Source organism: Cydia pomonella, chromosome 3, assembly GCF_033807575.1.
Source record: "Cydia pomonella isolate Wapato2018A chromosome 3, ilCydPomo1, whole genome shotgun sequence".
Taxonomy (NCBI): Eukaryota; Metazoa; Arthropoda; class Insecta; order Lepidoptera; family Tortricidae; genus Cydia; species Cydia pomonella.
This window is the reverse complement of record NC_084705.1, coordinates 27,185,664-27,208,914: the sequence shown is the minus strand read 5'-3', so window position 1 is coordinate 27,208,914 and position 23,251 is coordinate 27,185,664. Positions and strand designations below refer to the sequence as shown.

The 23,251-nt window shown below is 38.6% G+C and overlaps 4 protein-coding genes across 6 annotated transcripts in view; 3 read left to right on the top strand and 1 right to left on the bottom strand.

Annotated features, from left to right (window-relative positions):
* Positions 1 to 3,099, top strand: part of LOC133516449 (putative ferric-chelate reductase 1 homolog) — a 44,279-nt gene extending 41,180 nt beyond the window's left edge. For 2 of the 3 annotated variants that reach the window (XM_061849401.1, XM_061849402.1), the window contains exons 11-13: positions 331 to 443; positions 999 to 1,118; positions 1,907 to 3,099. In XM_061849401.1, coding sequence (XP_061705385.1) covers positions 331 to 443; positions 999 to 1,118; positions 1,907 to 2,035 — 362 coding nt within the window. In that variant the 3' untranslated portion in view covers positions 2,036 to 3,099. The remainder of the gene's footprint in view (positions 1 to 330; positions 444 to 998; positions 1,119 to 1,906) is intronic. The other variant, XM_061849403.1, reaches the window with a different exon arrangement.
* Positions 3,087 to 5,213, bottom strand: LOC133516450 (DNA polymerase epsilon subunit 2). The gene has a single exon (XM_061849404.1). The coding sequence runs from the start codon at positions 5,088 to 5,090 to the stop codon at positions 3,513 to 3,515; it is 1,578 nt and encodes a 525-aa protein (XP_061705388.1). The 5' UTR covers positions 5,091 to 5,213; the 3' UTR covers positions 3,087 to 3,512.
* A 250-nt stretch (positions 5,214 to 5,463) lies between these two features.
* Positions 5,464 to 6,876, top strand: LOC133516674 (uncharacterized). The gene has a single exon (XM_061849696.1). The coding sequence runs from the start codon at positions 5,464 to 5,466 to the stop codon at positions 6,874 to 6,876; it is 1,413 nt and encodes a 470-aa protein (XP_061705680.1).
* A 3,301-nt stretch (positions 6,877 to 10,177) lies between these two features.
* Positions 10,178 to 22,386, top strand: LOC133516447 (uncharacterized). Its single transcript, XM_061849396.1, has 13 exons — positions 10,178 to 10,351; positions 10,456 to 10,505; positions 11,069 to 11,227; positions 12,151 to 12,270; positions 14,129 to 14,266; positions 14,787 to 14,983; positions 15,955 to 16,042; positions 16,586 to 16,700; positions 17,120 to 17,342; positions 18,116 to 18,265; positions 19,198 to 19,272; positions 19,496 to 19,619; positions 22,143 to 22,386. The coding sequence occupies exons 1-13, from the start codon at positions 10,298 to 10,300 to the stop codon at positions 22,309 to 22,311; spliced, it is 1,662 nt and encodes a 553-aa protein (XP_061705380.1). The 5' UTR covers positions 10,178 to 10,297; the 3' UTR covers positions 22,312 to 22,386.
* Positions 22,387 to 23,251: the final 865 nt, after the last annotated feature.

Genomic DNA, 23,251 nt, shown 5'->3' with positions numbered 1-23,251 from the left:
TATCCCACCTGAGACCATAATTGGTGCTATGGTTAAGAAAATTGATAATTGACAAATAATACTGTCCCTCCCTAACGCATTGGTTATCTTTCGTCTCTCTAGAGGCGTTTTATAGACTCATGTCATTCACATGCAGCAGAGCTCGGCAATCAAGAAGCAGAAATCACCAGTTTTAGGAATCTCAAAAGCATTTGAGTGGTCCAAGACAAGAAGTGTTATTTTTTTAGGTGTTTCGAAGAGTCAGTGTTTTATCTCTAGTCTAGGCTGTCGCATGCGGCTCACGAGCCGTGGTTCGCCAACGCCTTACCTACACTACTTTTCCCGTTACAGTCGCAACAATCTTCCTGGCGGTCTACCTTCAGAAGGCGGAGCTGCCTCCGTGGAGCGTGTTCGTACTGGCGGCCTTCGTTGCTTTCCACGTCATCATGCATGTCGTTCTTTCCGTGAGTTTAATACTAATCTGATATGTACAACAAATCGCGTGCGATTGGTACATTTGGTCGATCGATTGAATTCGTTGCACTTTGGTCGGCAATGTATAAAAATCACATGCAATTTGTTCCAAGGTCATTGTAGCTCTTAACACAGAACAAATAGAACAGTGTTTTTCAACCTCTGCGTCGCGATTCCCTGGGCGAGCACGTTAGCGACTAACTTTTTATGCGAAGAGGGTCGAAAATGTCTCTAATGCTAAGGCGGTTGCGTTCTAAAAAAGGTTGAAAAACACTGAGATAAACTATCTCCCGTGCGACTCAAAATATGCAGTCCATTCGATCCTAATAGATCGAAACATGTCGAGCGATGATCGTTTAACACTTACGTAAGTTAGTTATAATTTAATTTTATTAAACGTAGATAGACGCTTGAAGCTTACGCTGATAGCTTACATATTTGTACTGTAGCCCGGTTGGTGAGGGAGTAGGTACACTGTAGTTTTGTGGTAGAGGGTAGCTTAGTTTGGGACTAAGTGTGGTGTATAAACGGTGGTGTTATTGCAGCTAACTGTGTGCGTGTCAGAGGGCAAGATCAGCCGCAGTCCCGTTAACGTGTTCCCTATGAAGGACATGATGGGACAGCAGCGGCAGGCCTCGCAGGTCGACAGGAGCATCGACGCACCGGTAAGCGAATATACATTTAGGTCTGGGTTGTATCCTCTGAGGCGTTATAAATAAGACCGAAGGCGGCGCACATCTAGCTTCGTGGACGACAGAAGTATCGGCGTGCAGGTTAGGTTAGCATAGGTATATAACATCATGAAATTATCAATTCTAAAATCTGGCCACGACATACATATTGGGCCAACACATTCCAATCTAAGGGACGCAGTTATGCGTTAGAAGGAGCAAGAAGTATTGTGATCTCGCTCCACCGCATCGTCCTTTCGATTGGCCTACTCTGCCACAATATGTATAAGGTTAGGTGAGGTAAGAGGAACTATGGGGCAAGAGGGACACTTGCAGGGAAAATAAATAGAGCGACTTAAAAATATTATAAAATAAATAAAATGATAATATCTAAAGTAAACCTAATGCATTGACTTAAAAATACCTACGTAGGACTTTCCCCATACGGTTTCCCTTACCCCGATCAAAATGAAGTACGTTTCTCTTAACCCGCCTGACCTTAGTTTGAATTTTCGGAGGTGTTTTTTTTTTCGGCTCAAACCCCTAATCTGTTAAACAAAAGGTATTGTTTCTTTTATGCAGCGGTTACTACTGCTACTGCCAATAACTCAACGGGAAAAAGCCCGTTTAAAAAGCAATTAAACATCCTACTTATATATGTAGTTCAAATTCATGATTAGGGGCTTAATCCCAAAAAATCACATTAGAAAATTCCAACTATACGAGCAACGGCCAATAAGTAACAAAATAATCTTGAATAATTGAATGTATTACAATTTCAGTTCTCCAGCTTCCGACGACTACTCCTCGGCATCTACGCGCCCATTATCCTCATATTCGTCGTGGCCATGATTTGCCTAGTCGCCCTCGCGCCCATCGGGGACACCTACAACACCATCATGGGAGCTTGAACCTTAAAACTTTATTCATAAGATTAGTTTTAAGTTGAAAATGTAAAGCACACTTAGGTCTTTTCACAATTCAGCTTAAAGTACACTTTCAATTTTGAACCTACCTTGAAACTTGGTTTTAGGTTAAAAATGATAAACAGGTAGGTACTTAGAACTTTTCCAAAGTGATATCCGTTGATTTTTATGTTCCGCCGCTGAGTTCCAATATTTTTGAATGTGGTTGTAGATTTTGAAATATTATTAAGATATGTAGTTACTTGCTCAGTAATGAATCCGTCCTTAAATAAAATTCAATATTAGATATAGGTATATTATAAAACTTTGGAACATTTAAATCTATATAAAATTTCCACAACTCTCTTGTTGGTTTAGTAAGAAATTATTTAAACTTTTTATTTATTTAAATATTCAACAATGCATTTCATAGTTGTGAGAATGTTTGACGAAGTTCATTGATATAATATTGTATTTTCATCCCAATTTGTAATTATATAGTCAGTGAAGTAGTATTTCTTAAAATTATGACTACTAGTGTTTACATTTTTCACGAAAATATAAACAGTGTTTAAAAATAATGTTAAATTTTTATCGTTTTTAGAGCAGATTTTACTCTTGAATATTAATTTATATGGTGCAATTTGAATCTCTTATAGTTGAATAAGTAACGCATATAGTTATATTAATTAAATGTCACTTTCCTAATAAATCTCTTATATTAAATGTGTAATATACAAACAACCACAGATTATTTTAGCATTTATAAACTTTAATTTATTTCTTTTACACTAATTATCTTCCTTATATTTAATTAAGTACTCCATAACCCTTCTTTCCTTTCTAAAATCCCTTGTTCTTCTTAAAATGTTAATTTCCTCAACATACAAGGTGGATTTTTTTATGAAATTATACAAAACTGACACTGCCATTTTGCGTAAGTGACCAATTTTTTTTATTAGTCATTTTCATACAAGTTTTATTCTCCAACACTATACAATAGATTTTTGATTGATATATATTGTAAATATTTGTTTATAGAAAATAAAACAAAAAGTAAAATGCATAAATTGTATTATTTTTCCAGTTTTCCCCTATAACCATATGGCTCTACCAGTTAACTGCATAGTTTGTAAGGTAAGAAGTGTTTTCTAGTACACTACTTAGCTTGGGAATGAACATAGTTATTAATTTAATTTTTGTTTAGTGACACTTATCAGTCACACAGAGCCAATGTTCTAATTACATCATCATGAACCATAACTCAAAATCCATCCGAGTTACCTATAACTGAGAAACCTAAAAATCAAAGATTTATAAAATATTGTTGTGTACCTACATCAATTTATTCAACTGGTTTTGCAACACTGCTATAATAAATTCAATTAAATTGAAGAACCTATTTAATACATGCTTCTTAATTTTTTGTAAAATACAAACATTTTTCCATATTAATTGTTCTTGATTTTTGCAACATTTTTCATCAACTATCTTCTTTGGGTATTTGTGAATCTTCAACTGTCTTTGAAGCCGGAATATAAACTTTGAATGAAAACTCTGTCCTAGGGAATGATCCTGGATTGATAATTTGGCAGTCTTGGTATGCCCTTGTATACGGCTGGAAGTGGTCTGCAACCACGACCAGGTCCGGCATCGGGTACAAGCTTAAAGCATCTGCGTGTCTCCAGTAAACTGGTTGTATTCCTAAAGACAATGGAGACAGAGTGCACTGACTCAGCAATGTTTTCGTCAAATGGTCTGGTATATCACCGGTTTCTGGAAAATGTATCGAGTTTCTACACATTTTCGTTACCAAATCCTGCCTTATTAAGATTATTTCTTGTGTGCAGTATTGTATTCTGCAGGGGTTTGAAGTAAAAATTACTGTATCTCCCAATTTATCCCTTATTTCTTTTGTAACAGAGTTTGGAATTGGCGGTCTAGGCAGGATGTTAGGTGCAGCGGGATCTCCTCGGCCGGGGACAAATATAAACTTACAGACTTCTCGTAGCTTAGTAAATGGGTATAGCATGTCCGCCAAATTGATTAAGGCAGCTTTAAGCTGTGTACTATGTTCGTACCCATAAGGGCATGACAGAAACTCTCCCATAAACACAATGGCGATAGGTGGGAACTCATTATAACCAGTAAATAATGTTTTTAGTTTTGCCATCACTTTGAGATTGTCAAACCAAACATCAGATAAGAAAATAATCATTCCGTCTTCATTCTCCTGCTCTACTTTCAGTAGATTTTGTGAATTCTTTAACAAGTTCTTTGACTTTCCTCCAAAAGTGTTCAAGTTTCCGAAATAGTTTAAAGATGTTGCTCTGCTCTCTGAAGGTGGTAAAACTAGACCCATGACGTGGAATACCTTGTCTTCAAAGAATCCTTCAGCTAAAACAAAGCTGCTTTCTGTAAACAGTCCTGAATGATACCTAGTTTCTTTCATATCTAATTCTACACTCCCAGTTGGGTCTTCTAGGTAGAACTTCCCTTCAGTTAACTGAGTTAACAAACCTAACACTATAACCTCGTCAACTCTACTTGAAGAACTAAGTAGAACCTCGATTTTTCGCAACTGAAATCGTTTCTCTTGCTCCATAGATGGCAGAACTTCTTGAGCAAACAACTTGTTTCTAACAGTCCTTTGCCAAATTATAGTATATCTGTCTATCAAGTACTGAGCTTTCCATTTAGGCTCTGGATACAAGTGACGGTCGGTATCCACGCTTTTACTGAACTTCTTCCTTTCGTTATCATATACCAGTTTAGGAATACTAAAGTCATCAATCACACTTAGTACTGATTCGGTCTCTTCAAGTCCGGCAGTAGAACACTCCCTATAGGCAGTTTCTAGATGTTCCTTCTCTAAAATAGGCTGAGATATACACTGGTGCATTAAATGGGCGGTTAACTTGTCGATCATTTTCGTTCTTTCGCGCGGCGTTAGAGAGGAAACCATTTCGGTCACGAAGGTACTAGCTTCGCGACGTATTGTGAAGCCGCTAAGCTTGAACGCATTGTTGACCTCCGATCGTATCTTTTGCAGGTCACCCATGGTTTAAGAATATGCTTAATGTTCACGAAACCCGCGTTTATTTATAAAAATAACATGTTCTGTTCGCCGGACATCATACGCGCGAAAACACTTCCGACTAAACGTCAGCTTGACAACATGACATTGACCACCTGCTTTGACAGCTATTTAGTGTAGCCATATTTGAATTGTTAAATCCCACAAAAAGGTATGCTAGTAGTAGTAAACAGACGAAGGCTCTCAGGAGCAAAATTAGGGTTTAAGCTTTTAACGTTCCATTTATACTAGCTTACAAAATACATGTGAAAAAATAATACAGTTTTTAGTTCAGTCGCGCGCGCGCATCCGTTCGTACGGCCGTGTCGCTGTTAGCTAGCCGCCGTGAACTCGCATCATGGCAGTTACTCTGAAGTGCAGTAGTTGTGATATTGTGATAAACGAACTCTTGACTTTTGTTGTTAATAAGTTGCATGTGATGGACGACGAGAGCATGAGTAGAATATGTGTGGATTTTTACTCGGCGGAAGATATCAAGAAGGCTAAGGACTTATTATTTCTATCTCTCCCTGCGCGAAAGAGAAAAATTGTCCGAAAAAACGACGGGAAAGAACGCCGTGATATTGACGACATTATCGAGTTAGCCCGGGTTACGGAGCCTGATAAATTTCCAGTGTTCGTTGCCCGCGATCTACACAAATTGCCGCCGGTGGATTTTGACTCTGTAGACGTAACGTCGCTTTTAAAGGATATTGTGGTGCTTAGAAATGAACTGCGAATCATAAAGTCACAGTATGCTACAACGGAGATGCTAGAAAACCTGGAAAAGAAGCTCTTGGATCGCAGGATTTCATATGTAAGTGATCCATTTTATCAGAACGTTAGCCAGTCATATTTGAATGTAAACGTTGGCAGACGCGGCGGTTATTTGAACAGCGGACCAATGGGCATTACCAACTTTGACGCATTATCTAGAAGCAGCGAATATAACAATGACGATCAAAACAAAGATACGCGGTCTCACTCCAGCCCGCACGAATCTCACAAGTCGCCATCCTGCTCACCGTTGCGACAGAGTGTCTTAAACTTAAAACCGAACATCAATCAAAACAATGCGTGTGCGCATGCGCCCGATACTGTGCAGCGGCCCCCTCCGCCACCCTCCTCACCGCCGTCGCCTGTCATTTCAACGGAGCAGCCGCAAAGTAAACAACATAAATCTAGTTTAAAACAATTATCATGCGCGGCCAGCCAGGTGATCGGAGCTTCGGAATCTACGAATCTGCCTGCTGTAGAGGGAAACAACCAACAAAAGACATTTGCAAGTGTAGCAAGCGAAGGAGAATGGTGTACAGTAAAAAAGCCGTCATTTAAGGCCCCGAAGAACCGCCTTATCGGAAAGATGGGCAAGGCGGATATCAACTGCAAGTTTCGAGCTGCTGAACCGAAAGTTCCTATTTTGATTACAAATGTGCATAAGGATACTTCGAAATCAGATATTACGGAATATATACGCGAAAAAACCAAAGATAACATCTCGCTTGATCAAATAGTTATGAAAAATAAAAACAGCAATCACAACGCTTATAAGTTCTACGTGTGCAAAAATAAAGTGAATATGTTTCTGGACGAGAAGTTGTGGCCGAGCGGAGTTATATTTCGCCGTTTTATAACTTCTAGTTATAAACCTACCGAAAACAATGATTACGCATCTACCTCCCAAGCGGCTGTGAGTGCTACGGTGGACGCTACTATTGCTACGCACGCTACGACGAGTTCTAACAACAAAGCAGTCAATGGGAATAAGTAAAATAAATGAAGTTACCCTTTGCTCTTTTAACTGTCGAAGTGTTAAGCGGTCAATTGATGATATAAAACGATTGTGTAGCACGGCTGATATTATAGCTTTACAAGAGACTTGGATTCTACCTCATGACCTCGGATATCTAAGCAGCATCAGTGACGAGTTTGCCTGTACCGGAACATCAGCAGTTGACACGTCTACGGGTATCCTGCGGGGCCGGCCGTTCGGCGGGACTGCTATTTTATGGCGTAAGAAGTTGTTTCCATCGACTACGGTTATCCAGTGCGACAATGTTAGAATCAGTGCGGTTAAGATATCGTCGGGCGATAAGCATATAATAATATTTTGCGTATACATGCCAATCAATGGTGTGGATAACTTACCTGATTTCGTGCAGTGTATGAGTGCAATAGACGCTATTGTAAAAGAAAATTGCGTTGAAAATGTTTATATATTAGGTGACTTCAACGCGCACCCGGGTGAGTTGTTTTGGGACGAGATGTCTAGTTTTTGTGCGGAACAGGGGTGGATTTGTGCCGATACGGTAAAACTAGGCATAGACTCGGGCGCGCATACGTACTTAAGTGAAACACACGGGTCGAAACGATGGTTAGATCATTGCGTGACCACAACAGCTGCGTGGGACACTATTATAGATGTGTATATCGACTATGATGTTTACTGTTCAGATCATTATCCCATTGTAATGAAATGTAATCTTGACGCGGTTAAATCTAAGCACATATGTAATAATAATAAGGAAAACAGTGTAATCTCGAATAAAAAGAACGTTGTTTGGGGGGAGAGAACTTCCTATGAAATAGAGAATTATATGAATAAATGTAACGAACTATTAAAGACTATTGATTTTCTTTCTGAGCTTTCCAACTGCTATGACGGATACTGTATGGATAACTATGAACATTGCAGGATACTTGATAATTTGTACCTTAAAATAATATCCTCGCTATGTGAAGCTTCTTCATGCAGTAAGGCCGTCACGAGTGGTCTAGCCAGTGTTAAAAAGAAGGTAATAGGATGGAATAAGCATGTTAGTGATGCGCACAGAGAGGCGAGGGCTAGATTCGAGGAGTGGGTCTGGTACGGCAAGCCCAGGGGGGGATCTATTTTTGATGCTATGTGTCACAGTCGAAAGGTATTTAAATCGAGACTAAGGTGGGTCCAGAATCATCAAGAACAGATAAAAATGGATTTACTTGCCACTCACCATAAAAATAATGATTTTAAAAACTTTTGGAAAAGCACGAAAAGAATGGAGTCTAGGCCTGGTCTGTCTGTAAGCGTTAACGGTATCTCGGATCCTAAGTGTATTGCTAACGTGTTTATGGAACAGTTCAATGTGAGGTGCTCTTCCACCGACATCGGCGAGGTCGAACCGCAGCAGGTCCTCGATGCTGGCGGACTGGACGGGGAGTCACAGACCAGGTTCAGTATTAGCGACGTAAGTCAAATAATAAAAGGTATGAAAAGGGGTAAATCTCCCGGTCACGACCACTTGAGCATCGAGCACCTGCAGTGTGCCGGTCCCCACCTGCCTCGAGTACTAGCAATGTTTTATAACCTATGCATATGTCACTCTTACCTACCGCCGCTTATGACAAAAACGATTGTAATACCTATTGTCAAAAATAAGACGGGTGACATTTCGGATAGTGCTAACTATAGACCTATTTCTCTGGCAACAATTGTAGCGAGGGTGCTCGACGGCCTGCTCAACGTACAATTGGATAGGTATTTAAAATTGCACGACGCGCAGTTCGGCTTCCGTGCAGGCTTATCTACCGAAAGTGCTATTATTTGTTTGAAGCAGGCTGTCGAGTACTATACGCGTAGGAAAACACCTATTTATGCGTGTTTTTTAGACCTTAGTAAAGCCTTCGATCTTGTTAATTACAATTTACTTTGGAAAAAACTTGACGATGTGCAATTTCCTCGAGAACTCACACGCATATTTAGGTGTTGGTACTCTGGCCAGAGAAATAGTGTGCGTTGGGGTGACGTGATGTCCGACGAGTACGGACTCGAGTGCGGGGTGAGGCAGGGGGGGTTGACCTCACCCAAGCTGTTCAATTTGTATATGGATGCCCTGATCGGTGAGCTCAGCAGTACTCATGTTGGTTGTCATATAGATAGGGTGTGCTTTAATAATATAAGTTATGCCGATGACATGGTACTGTTGAGCCCATCGATCGGTGGTATAAGAATACTAATTGAGAAGTGCGAGTCTTATGCCCAAAAACATAACTTACGATATAATGTCGCGAAAAGTGAGTACATGGTTTTTAAGGCGGGGAGCAAGTGCCCATCATACGTCCCACCCATTCGCTTGAATGGCGTACAACTGAGGAGGGTTTATTCCTTTAAGTATCTTGGGTACTTGGTCACCGACGATATGCGTGACGACGCAGACATCGAACGCGAGCGTAGGGCATTAGCTATTAGGGCTAATATGGTCGCCCGTAGGTTCAGCAGGTGTACAGCGCAAGTTAAAATAACACTTTTTCGAGCGTATTGTACTTCGCTGTACGCCTGCAGCCTGTGGACGAGATACACGCAGCGTTCTATGAATGCCATGCGTGTACAGTACAATGACGCGTTCAGGGTACTGTTGCGGCTGCCGCGATACTGCAGTGCGTCGGGCATGTTCGCCGACGCGCATGTGGACGGTTTCCACGCGACGATGCGCAAGCGCTGCGCCGCGACGCTCCGAAGGGTGCGCGACAGCCGCCACAGTCTCCTGGCCGTCGTGGCAGGGAGATGGGACAGTGCATTAATTAGGCACTGGACCTCCCAACATCTTAGTTTAGGTACTAACATAGTAATTTAAGTATATTTGAACTAACAAAATATGGATTGTGTCGTCCGAAATAAATGATTTTTATTTTTATTTTTATTTTATTTTATTTATTTATTTTATTTAACATATTTGTATAATTGAACACTTTTTAAATTATTAAATATCGCTTTAAAGAACTCTGATGTAATATTTATAGATCATATTACTGTGACACTATCTTGTCAGAAACCATTTAAAATCAGCATTTTCAAAATCATTGACTACTTGGACTATTTTAAGATTTAGTTATTTTTTCCAACGTGTCAAAATTACCCCTAATTTGAAGGAAATCATATTAGACTGGCAACATTTGTCATTTTTGTTTATTTAAGCTATAAAATAAAACGCGCACAAACATTTTAAATGGTATGATTCAGGCTGCATAACCTGCAAATGAAATGTATTAAAAATTATAACTGTCAACTGTCAATGCCAAATTAACCATTCGTTTCATTCTGATTTCATTCATTCTATTCTGCCTCTGGAGATTTTTCCGCAAAACGCAAAATATTTGTAGTCATAACATAATACAGTATATGCCTAATAGATGAATATAAGTTGTACGTGTTTATGTTTTGGTTAAAACTATTTCCCATTACTTTGGTTTTTACACGACAAGCGTCGGTAAGTCTAAGATTACACAGTTATTTATTAATTTGCATAATATTATTTTATTCCGTTATTACTGTACTTTTATGTAGATCCTACATTTACGGTAAATGTTTCAGGGAAAGCCACCAAACATGGATATCCTAAGACAATTTCAGAACATTTCTTGGTACGTATTTTCTTTTTTATTCCCTTCAAATCTAAAGCGATAGTAATCATCGCATTTTCTGACGTTACGAAGAGATAAGATCCGCTTGTCCATTTTCCTCGTCCAATCGTCTTAATTAACATTGTTAATACTTACCCTAAACTAAGACTTCTTGTAAAAGAGCCCTTGAGGCTTACTTGCAGAATAAATTTTTGAATTTTAAAACATAACAAACTACTTACATAATATAAGTATATAATATAAAAAAAAATTTAAATTCTTATAATAGATAAAGCAATGCTAACTGCAATAAACAAATTGTTACAAAATGTGGATATTTACGAAATATCTCTACAGAGTTATCACTTTAAATGAATTTGATTTGTAGTAAAGTATTTATTTTACAAAAACAAATATTAAAAGTAACAAAAGCCCCAGGGATCTCCACAACAACTGGTCTTGCGCCACTCTCACCCAGCAACTCCCTGTAACCTTAACCAGATCATTGGGCTATCTTGTTGTGGGTCTTTCATTGCTGGAAAAAGGTATTTGTAAATATATTTTATTTTTTGTCTTTGTTTTAGGTGTAAGCCAGACTGGTGTTTTCCGAGCATGAGCAAGGAGACGAATGAGCTGTTACGTCAATGCACAGATCTGCCCAAGCTTGAATACTCTGATGATGTGGATGAAACTATCAAGAGGAGTAAAGCCTTTTCCATACCCTTTCCTATTGAAACTGTAAGGTATGTTCAATTGTATTAAATACAGTTATTTTGATAGATAATTTGATGTGTAATATGTGTACCTTAATAGCTGTTATTTATAAGTATTTATATTTTATATTGCCTTTTGATAATTGATTATTTATTATTATCTGTCACACAAGTCGCGCAGTATGCCGTTCCGCTCACCTCACTGGCTCCACAGGAAACCAGCGCCGTTAACAACGCTTAGTCGTGCCAACTGCAATGCTGAGTGGAGACCATTTCAGCCTCACATCCTTATCTGTTCTGTACTATTCAACTTCCACTGTTTCTTTTTTTTTTTTTTATTCTTGTTGTTGTTAATGTATTATCTTCTTTGTAATAATTGATGTGTTGTCTGAATAAATATAATTCTATTCTATTCTATTCTATTCAAGATGAGAAAAGGATTCAATGCACTCTAGAAATTACTGGTTTTTTGGTTGAACCACAGGCAACTGCCCAAAAGTTTGGTGATCTGGATTTCTCCTTACCTATTTAGATAATTTTTGCTGGAATAATAAATGATGATAGAGTGGAAGCAAGCCAACTATGTATATGTAGATTGTCCTGTGATAGATTATGGCAGTGGCCTTACAAACATTGGATACCTATGAAAATAAGTTTTTAGTGGCACTGTCACATTTTGTCACTGCAAAGTCAGTGCTAAGCAAACTTAGTCTTCACAGATAAATACTAACCCCTTAATCATAAAAATTTGCAACTCTTTTGTTAAATTTGATCCCTTTCTTAAAAATAAAAATGACAAATAAAGACAAACAGTGGTCAAGGACTCGTTAAACTTGATAAGCATCTATGAATAACATCATAAGTTTAGAAATGTAGAATGGCTGTCTTCTTAAACAATTTGGCAGACTTATTTTACGCACCCACAGTGAATATGATGATAATGTTTATTTCAGACTAGAAAAGTTGAAAGTGCGTCGCCCAGTAGAGAAGCTGAAGAGCAACATAGCATCCACATATCCCCTTATTCACGAGAGGGTGCTGCTGTTGATGACTCATTTCCTGATTTACAAGAGGTGAGTAACATTTTAAAATTCTATGAAACATGAATGCTATGATATCTAAGCTTCTGCCCGTGACGTTGTCTGCATGGAATGATGATGATTGATAAAAACTATCCTGTCTTTCCCTGAGCCTCAAACTTTATCCATACCAAATTTATATTGGGCATACTATGTGTGAAGTGGATGGGGGAACAGAAGCCATGATTTTGCCTTCATTTTGTTCTATTTGGCATCTGCAATAAGCAAAACGCTATCAGTAAGAATTATATTACCTTTGAGTAATAACTTTTATTACTTTCAAAGTCTATAAACCAATGCACTGTATCAACATTTTAGACCTTGACTTGACATTATAGTTAATGGAATTAAATAACAAATTAGCACTATTATTCTTGTCATTCTCACTGAAGTCCAGACTACAACTAATGTGGTCCATACACATGTGGTAACAGTGGTAGTTGCCTATACCTAACCGCCGCGAAAATATTTAAATATCACGGTTACACTCACTTGACTTTTTTCGTCGCTATTGGCAACATGTTTCGAACCCATCGGGGGTCCTTCCTCAGGGTTGAGTGCTCGCGTCAGCTGGGTCCCCCCAATGGGTTCAAACATGTCGCCAATAGCGACGAAAAAAGTCGAGTGTCGTAAATATGTTTTAGAATATGTCTCACGAAAGTTTAATGTCGATTATCGCTTGTTCTATGTATATAATACCTAGTATATGTATAGAGTAAGTTGTGATTTGTGTTGCATAAGCTTAGCTAAATTATTAACATACATATTGCAACAATGATTCACTTTTAAGACACAGACAAATTCGATGTGGGCTGACGATGATGAAATCCAACAAAACAGGTATTGGCAATACCCATAAGGAAAATCTTAATGGCAGTAATTGCTTAACCATAAATCTTTTTTTTGTCCGGTTTATATTCTCAAGATGTTTTCCTGTAGTAAAATTGTGTTATTTTGGAAGCAGGTTAGCCCACTGCATTATTTGCATTGCTGTTAAGAATGTTATTACTTATTATGATTTAGATTTATTTAGTTCATACTATGAAATTACAATATAAATTATATGAAACTTATCTATATGAATTTATATTATGATCGTCAAAGAAAATTGGTTATAGTCTAGAAATCAAAGGTACAAAAGTCGTCGTCAAATATCAATACTTAACGTAATCAATTCTTCACAATGTCAAATAGATAATCAAATAATAACAAATTATGAAAAATTTCAATATAGATACTTATATTTAGGTATCTCGTAATGATCGTCAAATTAAATTAAAGTAGGTACAAGGCATTACAAAATAACAATGCTAATTTATTCAAATCACTTCAAAATATGTCATTTCGATATATTCACTTACAGAATATAATGGATTATCGAAAAAGGATCTCAGTTGGCGTTCAAATGCTTCGTCAGATGTTTCTTTCCGCAATTTGCGTTTCGGATTTTGACTGAAAGTGCAATGCGATATTGTTCTAACATACTGTCTCCTGGCTAACGCGACACGTAACAACGATTTCAACGATTCGCCTCGCGAAGAAATTGCCGTGCATAGCAACTCAGTCTTTCCTCGCCTGCACGCGCGGCCACGATGCCTCGGGCGAGGCGCTTCTACACAGAACAAGCTGCTACGCGCGGCAATTGCCTCCGGACAAAGAGAATTTGAAATAAAGGTGGATTGTCAAAGAAATTTTTGTAGCGTTGGCGTTCTAAAAGTTCTAATCATGTGTCGAAAGATGGCAGTAAATTTACTGTAGCTACAAAGTTTTCTTTGACAATCCACCTCTATTTCAAATTATCTTTGCTCTATAAGTCTATATGAACCGACCTTACGATTATATTCTGTTGCAGAGAATTCGGTTCGAGTATCGAGAAAGCGCTGTACAACGACATGACCGTACCAGATCTAATCGACAGGATATTAAAGAAGCGGGCTGTCACGTTTATGGGGCCGCATGATACGTATAAACTACTTTCAGGCGAACAAGGGTGAGTTGACAAGTTTATTATTGCGAGAGACCTTCAGAAATATGTGGCCTTATTTAAAACTATTGGGTTCCCCTGGTTATACAATTGAATATCCCTGAATCGATGTTTAGGTCAAGTAAACTCTGTGAATTGGTCACCCGATTTTGATACATTGATGCATAGTCCGATCAGCTACTTGTGATGTTGACTGTACATCACTATTGCTCAATGGATTATGCCTTCCTAAGGCCCAGCCATACATGTGAAACATCTAAAATTTGCCACTGAAATTTGACCCTATTGTGTAGGAAATAAAGTTGATTTTGCGTTGCTTAAAAATTTAATGAAACAATTCAAAAGCGACTCTGTTCCAATTGAATATGATTTAAATTTCATTGAACTGAAGAAGTACTATAGGTAGGATCTTCCCTTGGGCCTTAGGAGGATTAAAATCTATTGAAATTTGTAGCTTTGACCCCCTTAAAGTTCATATCCAATTGACTACGATGTACAACCGCATTACCGCAGGTTAACTTTACAGTCACGAAGGCTGGGAGGCAGTGGGCACGTTACAACAGAAACCTCCATTGGTCCTTGAGAACTGTTTGAGCTACGATGAGATGAAGATAGCTGCGTTTGTTTACGTGAGCAGTTATACGGAGTGCATCAATAATGGAAGCAGGAAGAATCAGGGGGTTATTAGTGAAGAGGACGCAGAGAGTGACGCTGTTATTATTGGTAAATCTTATTAACATGGACAAAGAAATTTGAACCTTCTATATAGTAGTTAGATTCCATATTTTAATGGCAGCGGCAATGATCATGAGCAATCATGGGCGCGCTGCGGCGGTGCCACTTAAATATAGACTGTACGTAATCTGTAGAAGGTTCAAATTTCTTTTGAGACTACGATGAGAAGATGCCTCATTTGTATACGTGACCGGTTATACGGAGTGCAACAATAATGGGAGTAGGAAGAATCAGGGGGTTATAAGTGAAGATGCGGAGAGCGACGTTGTTATTATCTATTGGTATGTATTTATCCACATAAAACGTTTGGAGTCAAAGGAATTTCAACCTTCTACACCTTAGTTAGATTCCATATTTAAATGGCCGCGCCGATAGAGACGCGAGCGTGCGGCGATCTGCTGCGGCGCTGCCACTTAAATATAGAATTTAACTACTTTACACAAGGTTTAAAATCGTTTGGGAACACACTGGGATGAAGAAAGCTTCGTTTGTACGCAGTGCATCAATAAAGAATGTATGTTGTGTGTAGGAAGAATCAGGGGGTGGATAGGGAAGAGGATGCGAAAAACGACGCCATGATTAAAGGTATGTATTTACATTTTCAATAACGTAACTAAACCTTATGTACAGTAGTTAAATTCCATATTTAAATGGCAGTGGCAATGGTCGCAAGCAATCTCAGATGAGTTATATGGAGTGCATCAATAATGGAAGCAGGAAGAATCTGGGGGTGATTAGTGAAGAGGACGCTGTTATTACATGTAATGCTTTTAAATATGATTAAATATCCATTCAAAATGGCGTACCCTGTCATTATTATTGTAGATGGCGCGAATTTCTAAGGGCAATATTTTTTTTATAGGAACAGTTTTTATGTCTGATAGTAACCCAGGAAAACAAGGCACATAAAAGATATTGACATCGTTTGTGAATATACATTTTACTTTTTCTGTTAACAGGTATCGTAGGCCCTCGTTTACAACGACGAGGCCGGATGGACTACGAGGATATCCTCATCACTGAACAGCAGAACTGCTTAGAGAATGGGTTAGTTGCATTGTCTTTTCCAAACTAGATTGTAATCTATTTTTGATAACTTTTTCCTAAGTCGTAAAAAGGAATTGTTGTGCTGGTTATCTAGTTTGAGGGTAGCTGGATATATTGGTACCACACAATACTTATCTAAGGGTTTCTTTCCCAACTCTTTTGTTATTAAGTAATTGACTTTCATCAATTTAAAAAAGAATAAAAACGTACAAATCGTACAATTGTGTGTTTTTAATGCCAATACGCTAATTACTGTCTTATTTATCGAATCCACGTGTACCGAGTCCCCTCGCGAGGAAATTGTCTCGGGCGAGGCATGTTTTCCCAAACCGACTAGCCGGGTTCACACTGAGCGAGAATACGCGCGAGGCAATTTCCTCACGCACAAAACGGCCTGTGTAGACGTGCCTCGGCTGAGGCGGCGCGCGTGTTTTCCTCGCCTCGCGCGAAATTGCCTCGCGCCTGCGCCTATTTGCTTAAATGTAATTCGTCTGTAAAATCGTCTATTGGCCCACCTGTGAACTGTATTGGTTGGCTTCTCAGCTACGGAGAAGAGGTGACGCCCACGACGTGTCTGAACGTTCTCAAGACGACGTACGTGCGCAACAACCAGTCTGCGAGGCACATGTGGAGGCAGATGTTCTCAGAGTTTTACCAGGTAAGCCTTTGCTTCATTCATAAGGTTACGTAGAAACATACCGACTTAGGTTCTCCAAATACATGTTTATTATTTTTACAATCATATTTACGAACTGACATTTACGAATTAACAGTATGTATGTATGTTTTCGTATACATATGTCTAATTCTTTGACACGCTTTTCTAAAGCCTGGAACTCGGGAACTTTGACGGATTATAACGTGTGTTGTGTCATTAGATTCGACTCAGTTTTGGAATAAACACTAACATTGGATAGAAATATAAAAAATCCAAATGGCGTATTTCAAAATCTCCAACATCCGTCGTAAGATATCATTCTGCATGGCATCCTGATATCATTTATGGATGGCGTACAATATCTTGTATTTTAAGAATCACCTAGCAATGTTAGAATGGCTACAAATTATTTTTACCAGGTACACAGCTACACGTACGAAGAGCTCACCTCCTACGTAAACATCGAAGACAAACCCGAAGACAGACGCTACATGGACCGCTATGTCAAAGTGCACGACATGATCTTCGACAACGAAGTGTACTACAAGAGGATCAGCGTTACTGCGGAGTGTGTGTTATATGAAGCCGAAGACAGAGCAAGGAGTGCTGGGAGGGACGCGTTCGTTAATGTTATCGGGGCTGGTGAGTTAAAACGATATTACTTTGATTTACGTATTATGCAACACTTTAGTGGACTATAATGAACTTATTATACAACACTTTAGTCAAGTGTAATGAGTTTGGACCGGTCTGGCCTAGTAGATAGTGACCCTGCTTATGAAGCCGACGGTCCTGGGTTCGAATCCCGGTAAATGAATAAATGTAGTTGTGTGATGAGCACAGATATTTGTTCCTGAGTCATGGGTGTTTTCTATGTCTTTAAGTATTTGTATATTACATATAATGTTGTCTGACTGAACAAAAGCCTTAAGCTTACCATGGGACTTAGTCAATCTGTGTAAGAATGTCCTATATTTATTTATTATGAGCTTATTATTATATTAGATATTTCTCGGTTGCATTTCACTGCTCATGCACTGTTAGTGCTTGAAGATGGAGATCTAGGCTCTCCGAAACATGTTGCGCGAGTGACTAAAAGGGTGAATCAACTTTTTTTGTTTTGTTATCCTGTCCCGTTGTCCAAGGGACAACAGTGGCACAGTTTGTTTGAAGAGACGTTGTATGCCGTTCTATTAACATGCTTAGTAGGGGGCCCATTATGGGCATTGGTTATAACGACCACAAAAACGCAAGTTTAATACATTTAAGTACCATAAAATCAGTATTTCAATGAACTTTTGTCCCCTGGACAACTAATCGTAACCATGGCAACAAGTGACGCTAAAAAGTTGATTCTCCCAAAAATACGTTAGGTCAACCGTAAAACTAGCTTAAAATATATATGTTTGTTTCAGGTCTAGGTGTATGGAAAGTCTCTGCTCATCAGCCCGACGTGTACATTCTGACCTTCTTGGAGAGGATACGGTCGTTCTTAAAGAAGGACCTGTTGAACCACGTCACTGACGTCAACTTCGCATACATACAACCCAGCGCCAGCATTTTAGGTACATTTTAACATTTAGCTTGAAGTATTCAGGCAGTTCGAAATAAAACTAATTATAGGTTTAGTCTACCACTTACCTTAACCTCCTAAGGTCCAGCTATAAAAATGAAAAATGCAAAATTTGCCACTGAAATTTGAACCTATAGTGCAAAGGTTAGAGTTGATTTTGTTTTGTTTGAAAATTGAACGAAACAGCAAATGCAACCCTGTTCCAATTGAATATGACTTAAATTTCATCGAATTAAATAAGTACTATAGGTAGGCCCTTGGGCTTTAGTAGGTTAAGCGCCCGGTTGTTTTATTTTTATTTTATTTTTTTCTTTATTTAGAAACAAACAGTCTCTTATATTGATAAATTGTTACAATATAGGGTAATAGACTTAGAGACCTACAGTTTCCTTAAATATAGTATGAAAACCATATAACCTAAATACATATAATTACTAAACTAAACCTGAAATTCTAAGTTGCCAAATAAGTTAACTATCTAATTTAAGTCCATTATTACATTTCAATGTAAGTTGTTTGAAACTACCGAACTTTTCACTGAAAATATCTACATTTTGAAACTTAACATCATACATCCTGCAATTTTATGCGATAAGCGCTGAATTAAACGCGGTGATGCATACCCCACATCATTTTACATCAGATAATCGAATTACCAAACATGTTCGACGCGGTAACCGCAGCGTAAAACGCAGACAATTTAGACTGTAATTAACAGTTGAAAGGATAACCTTAAATCATCAGGATGAATAATCATTCAGTAGCAAACTATTGACAGAACGTTCGTGGCACGTTTTTATTTAGACTAGACATCTCTTTAACCGTCGATAACTTGTTTTAGTGTAAAACGTTTAATAGAAATGCCGATACTAATAACTTCAATTGACAACGTATTGAATTTATCTGACATGTTTTTTTTTTCAGCATTATTCACAAATGGGACGGAACAGGGAAGTATAGAAAAGAGAATATTCTTCGAAAGTAAAAGGCACCCTAAAGGTATGTATCTTTTATAACCTTGCCTTAATTATTTCTTAACTAAAAATTGTCAATAAGAGTGACAGTTATATTTCGGTATATTCTGTGTAGCGTCGCGTTGTCTGTGTGCGCGATACTGGCGCAGCCTGGCGGCTGTCGAACACAATTGACAGTTGTCAAATAGTATGAAAATTCGAGCCCATAATTCATGGTAATGAGCTACATGTATTGTCTGTAATTCCAGGTGGCATAAACGTGCAGCTAGAAAACCGGGAGCCGTCAGCGAAGCTAACGGGTGAACACGAGGGCAAGCTGCTAGTCATGACGTATCCGTGGGATGGAAACGCGCACCCTGGCAACGAATTTTGGTAAGAAATTAACTTTTTCCTATTTTCAAGTTTTTTTCCATGACGCGGGGACACATTTGGGATAAATCTAAATTTGAAATTTACCAACCCTGGAGAAAATATAACAGCGGCATGTTATTGTAACGTGCTCAAATCATTTCAAAAAAATCCATTATTTTTTATGATTACGAATGACATTAAATTGATTACGCTGATGTGTGCACAACGAACATTTCTCAGAATTCACTTAACAGGCTCGATCGCTTGCTCAATAATGGCATACGTTTTATCTTCGATCTGCGCAAGTACGACCACATATCTCATTACCGTCGCCAGCTTAACTGGCTCCCTATTCGTCAGCGTAGGACTCTCAGAATTCTTTGTTTGCTTTTTTCAATACTGTTCGAGCCTTCTGCTCCCAGTTACCTAAAATGTAGATTTAGCTTTGTAACCCCTCGCCCGGGTTGTGAACTACGTTCCTCCCGCTCTCTTAAACTCTCGGTAATCCCCCACCATAGTGGTTTTCTCTCTTCTTCCTTCACCGTACAAGCAATCCGTCTCTGGAATTCGCTCCCTCTGACGATCAGACAGGCTCCAAGCAAGTAAACTTTTAAACGTTTGCTTTATAACCACCTGCTAAGGCAGGCGTAGTGGGAATTAGTCGGTAAGTAACCCATAACGCACGTGCAATTGTATGTATATGTATCTATCCTAGTTTATCCATATATATGTATATATTTGTGTACTCATAGTCATAAGGTATAATGAAACATACTATAGTATTTATTTAGAAATTTTAATTCGCTTAAAAGTTACGTTTTTTTTTTTGTTTAATTCTCACTGCACCCACCTTGAAGTTTCTCTGTTTTGCCTTATGGTTGACTGGTAGAGAATGCCTATTGGCACTAAGTCCGCCTGTTGTACTCTTTTTTATGTGCAATAAAGTTAAAAAAAAAAACTACATGGTCAATAGAATTTTATATCTGAAAAATGAAGTGACGAACTATAATTATGAAACACCGGAAAAATTATTCTTAAAAATGTATATGTATTTTCGTACAAAACCATAACGTAATGTCGTACTTAAATGATATACTAAGCTCCTGGGCGACTAGACAAAATATCAACGATATAACGCTATTTAACCAGCAGACATATTATGGACGTCTTCTATCCCGACATAACATGGATAGTACTGATTGTACATGATGATATCAGAAAGTGGTTTTTTCTACTCGTCGACTGTAATAGTTGAATTAAGATTTTGTATACCGAACTATAATTGCGTACTTTTTATGTATGGGCTCCCACTCAACTTTAAGATTCATTTCGATACGCTGTAGTCACCTGAATTAAAATTGACCAATCACGTGCCGCCACGCTCCCATAGAAAAGCCTAAACGGGCGCGGGGCGGGAGTTGCGCGTTTATGACTATACATTTTTGTCTATTGAGATACTTACCACTTTTCATTATTTAGTTAGGATTTATAATAAAAAAAAGTATAATTTTAGATGACTCGTAGAAAGAATACTGTATACAATAGTGATATAATCAAGCTTTTCAATCTCGTACCTTACTTAGGCCACTCAGCAAGCTTCGTTGCCTAAATACGGTACTCGATTGAAGAGCTCTCTATTAAAAAAAAAACGTCATCTTCATTATTGTTATGCCATGCGCGTATATAATACGTGTACCGAAATAGTATTTTATACAATCGTACTATAATAGAGAGCTTTTCAGACGAGTGACGTGTTTTCCAAAGTGAGTTACGAGATTGAAAAGCTTGATATCACTATTGTATACAATACTTATTCTACGATTCAATAAAAATAATACTAACTAATAAAATCATGCAGGTAAACAAGCCAAAAGTATACAGGTATTTAAGATACGCGAGCAGCCGCGATAACTTAATACTCTTAGGGCTCCTCTACACGATGGCCCAGCGTAGGCCAGTCCAAGGGACGCAGCTATGCGGTAAAGTGAGATGGCAATATCACTTGCTCCCTCTAACGCATAAATGCGTCCCTAGGACTGGCCTACGCTGGGCCATCATGTAGAGGAGCCATTACGCGCCCCGGCCGCCGGGACCCGGCAGGGTGGTCAACGACACCTTCTCGTAACTCATGAGGCCCTGGTACTTGCTCCTTTATAAATTCAAATTTTAAACAGTTTTTTCTCGATATTAGCCACCGTAGCCTATGGAGACTAACAAGCAACGGTAAGCGGTTTTCGTAGTCTATGGATGTTGCTATATTAGGGGTGTCACATGTGCGTTTATGACTTATGTGAAGCAATTGTTTCTACTATACAACGTAAAGTAAATAATTAATTTGAGCTATCGTTTTGTTTCGTCCTCTTGACCGCGGCGAGCTGTGATTGGTCCATTTCATTATAGTCGACTAAACCGTTTCGAAATGAATATTATAGTTGAGTTGGGAGCCCATACATGAAAAGTACCCAATTACAGTTTGGTATACGAAATCTTAGTTCAACCATTACAGTCGACGAGTAGAATAAGTAAGTAAAAAGCGTGGCTCAGGTTGGGCAGCCTGTCGGGCTCGGGCGACCCGGCGGCGGCGTGCTCCACGCAGGTGCCGGAGCTGCACAACGCGCACGTCAACCCGCGCGTGGCGGGCCGCGCGGCGCGCGTGGCCTGCAGGCTGGGCGTGCCGCCGCTCGCGCACTACTGCGACGCGCTGGCGCACTAGAGGTAAGGTCAGATAGGCTGACAGACACAATGGGGCTTGATAAACACTTGTATAGTAATAAATATCACTGTTCCTCTTGCCCCGAGCAAAATAAACTATGTTCGTCTTACCGGTCGTGACCATATTTTGTTGTTTTAAAAACTGTTTTTAAACGATTTGTACAGTCGGCAGCTAGCTATACCCTGTAATTAGATATTTAAATAAAAGTAAACAAAATCTACCCTCAAATGGCTCCTTAAGCTAGTTGAGGATACAGATCCACAAAGAGAATTTGAAAAAGAGGTGTATTGTCAAAGAAAACTATGTAGCCACGCAAATTTACTGCCATCTTTCGCCACATGATTAAAACTTTTAGAACGCCATTTGACTTTGATCCTTTTTCTTTCGCTGATTTGTGTTAAATTAGTTAAATATCAAGAAGTCGCTCGAAACGATGCTGCCATACCTTTGGCCTTCCGATCTATTAGATGGCGCCACTTTTTGATATTTAATAAATTTAACACATATCGGTAAAATAATAAGGATCAAAGTTAAATGGCGTCCTAAAAATTTTAATCATGTGTGACCAAAGATGGCAGTAAATTTCCTGTGGCTACAATTCTCTTTGAGATCCAGGCAGTTTTGTATTTGGTTGGTTAACCAATAAATGGTATAACTACCCGAAAATGTACAAATTGTTTAGTTTTATTTAAATACCTAGCTAAAGATACAGGGTATACGAGTAGCTAGGTGTTAAGAATGTTTAAAACGCACCTTTGAGGGAATAAGAGCGTGAGTTGAATTGATCATTTCAAATACCTTGCTCGCTTATCAAGTTTTGCTGTGGACGAAAATGTCTATTTCAGTTTTTAATACGAAATATGAGCATTCCAATAGAGTGTCGCTTAAGAACGCTTCGTTTTTGGCACTTGTTTTTAATGTTATAAATATGGAAGGTAGA

What these genes read in the sequence shown, in the direction of transcription:
- LOC133516674 (XM_061849696.1), top strand. Translation starts at nt 5,464, where the DNA reads ATGGCAGTTACTCTGAAGTGCAGTAGTTGTGATATTGTGATAAACGAA.
- LOC133516447 (XM_061849396.1), top strand. Translation starts at nt 10,298, where the DNA reads ATGTTTTGGTTAAAACTATTTCCCATTACTTTGGTTTTTACACGACAA. An exon ending in CAATTTCAGAACATTTCTTG is followed by an intron (nt 10,506 to 11,068) that starts GTACGTATTTTC and finishes TCTTTGTTTTAG; the next exon opens with GTGTAAGCCAGACTGGTGTT. An exon ending in CATTTCCTGATTTACAAGAG is followed by an intron (nt 12,271 to 14,128) that starts GTGAGTAACATT and finishes ATTCTGTTGCAG; the next exon opens with AGAATTCGGTTCGAGTATCG.
- LOC133516450 (XM_061849404.1), bottom strand. Translation starts at nt 5,090, where the DNA reads ATGGGTGACCTGCAAAAGATACGATCGGAGGTCAACAATGCGTTCAAG.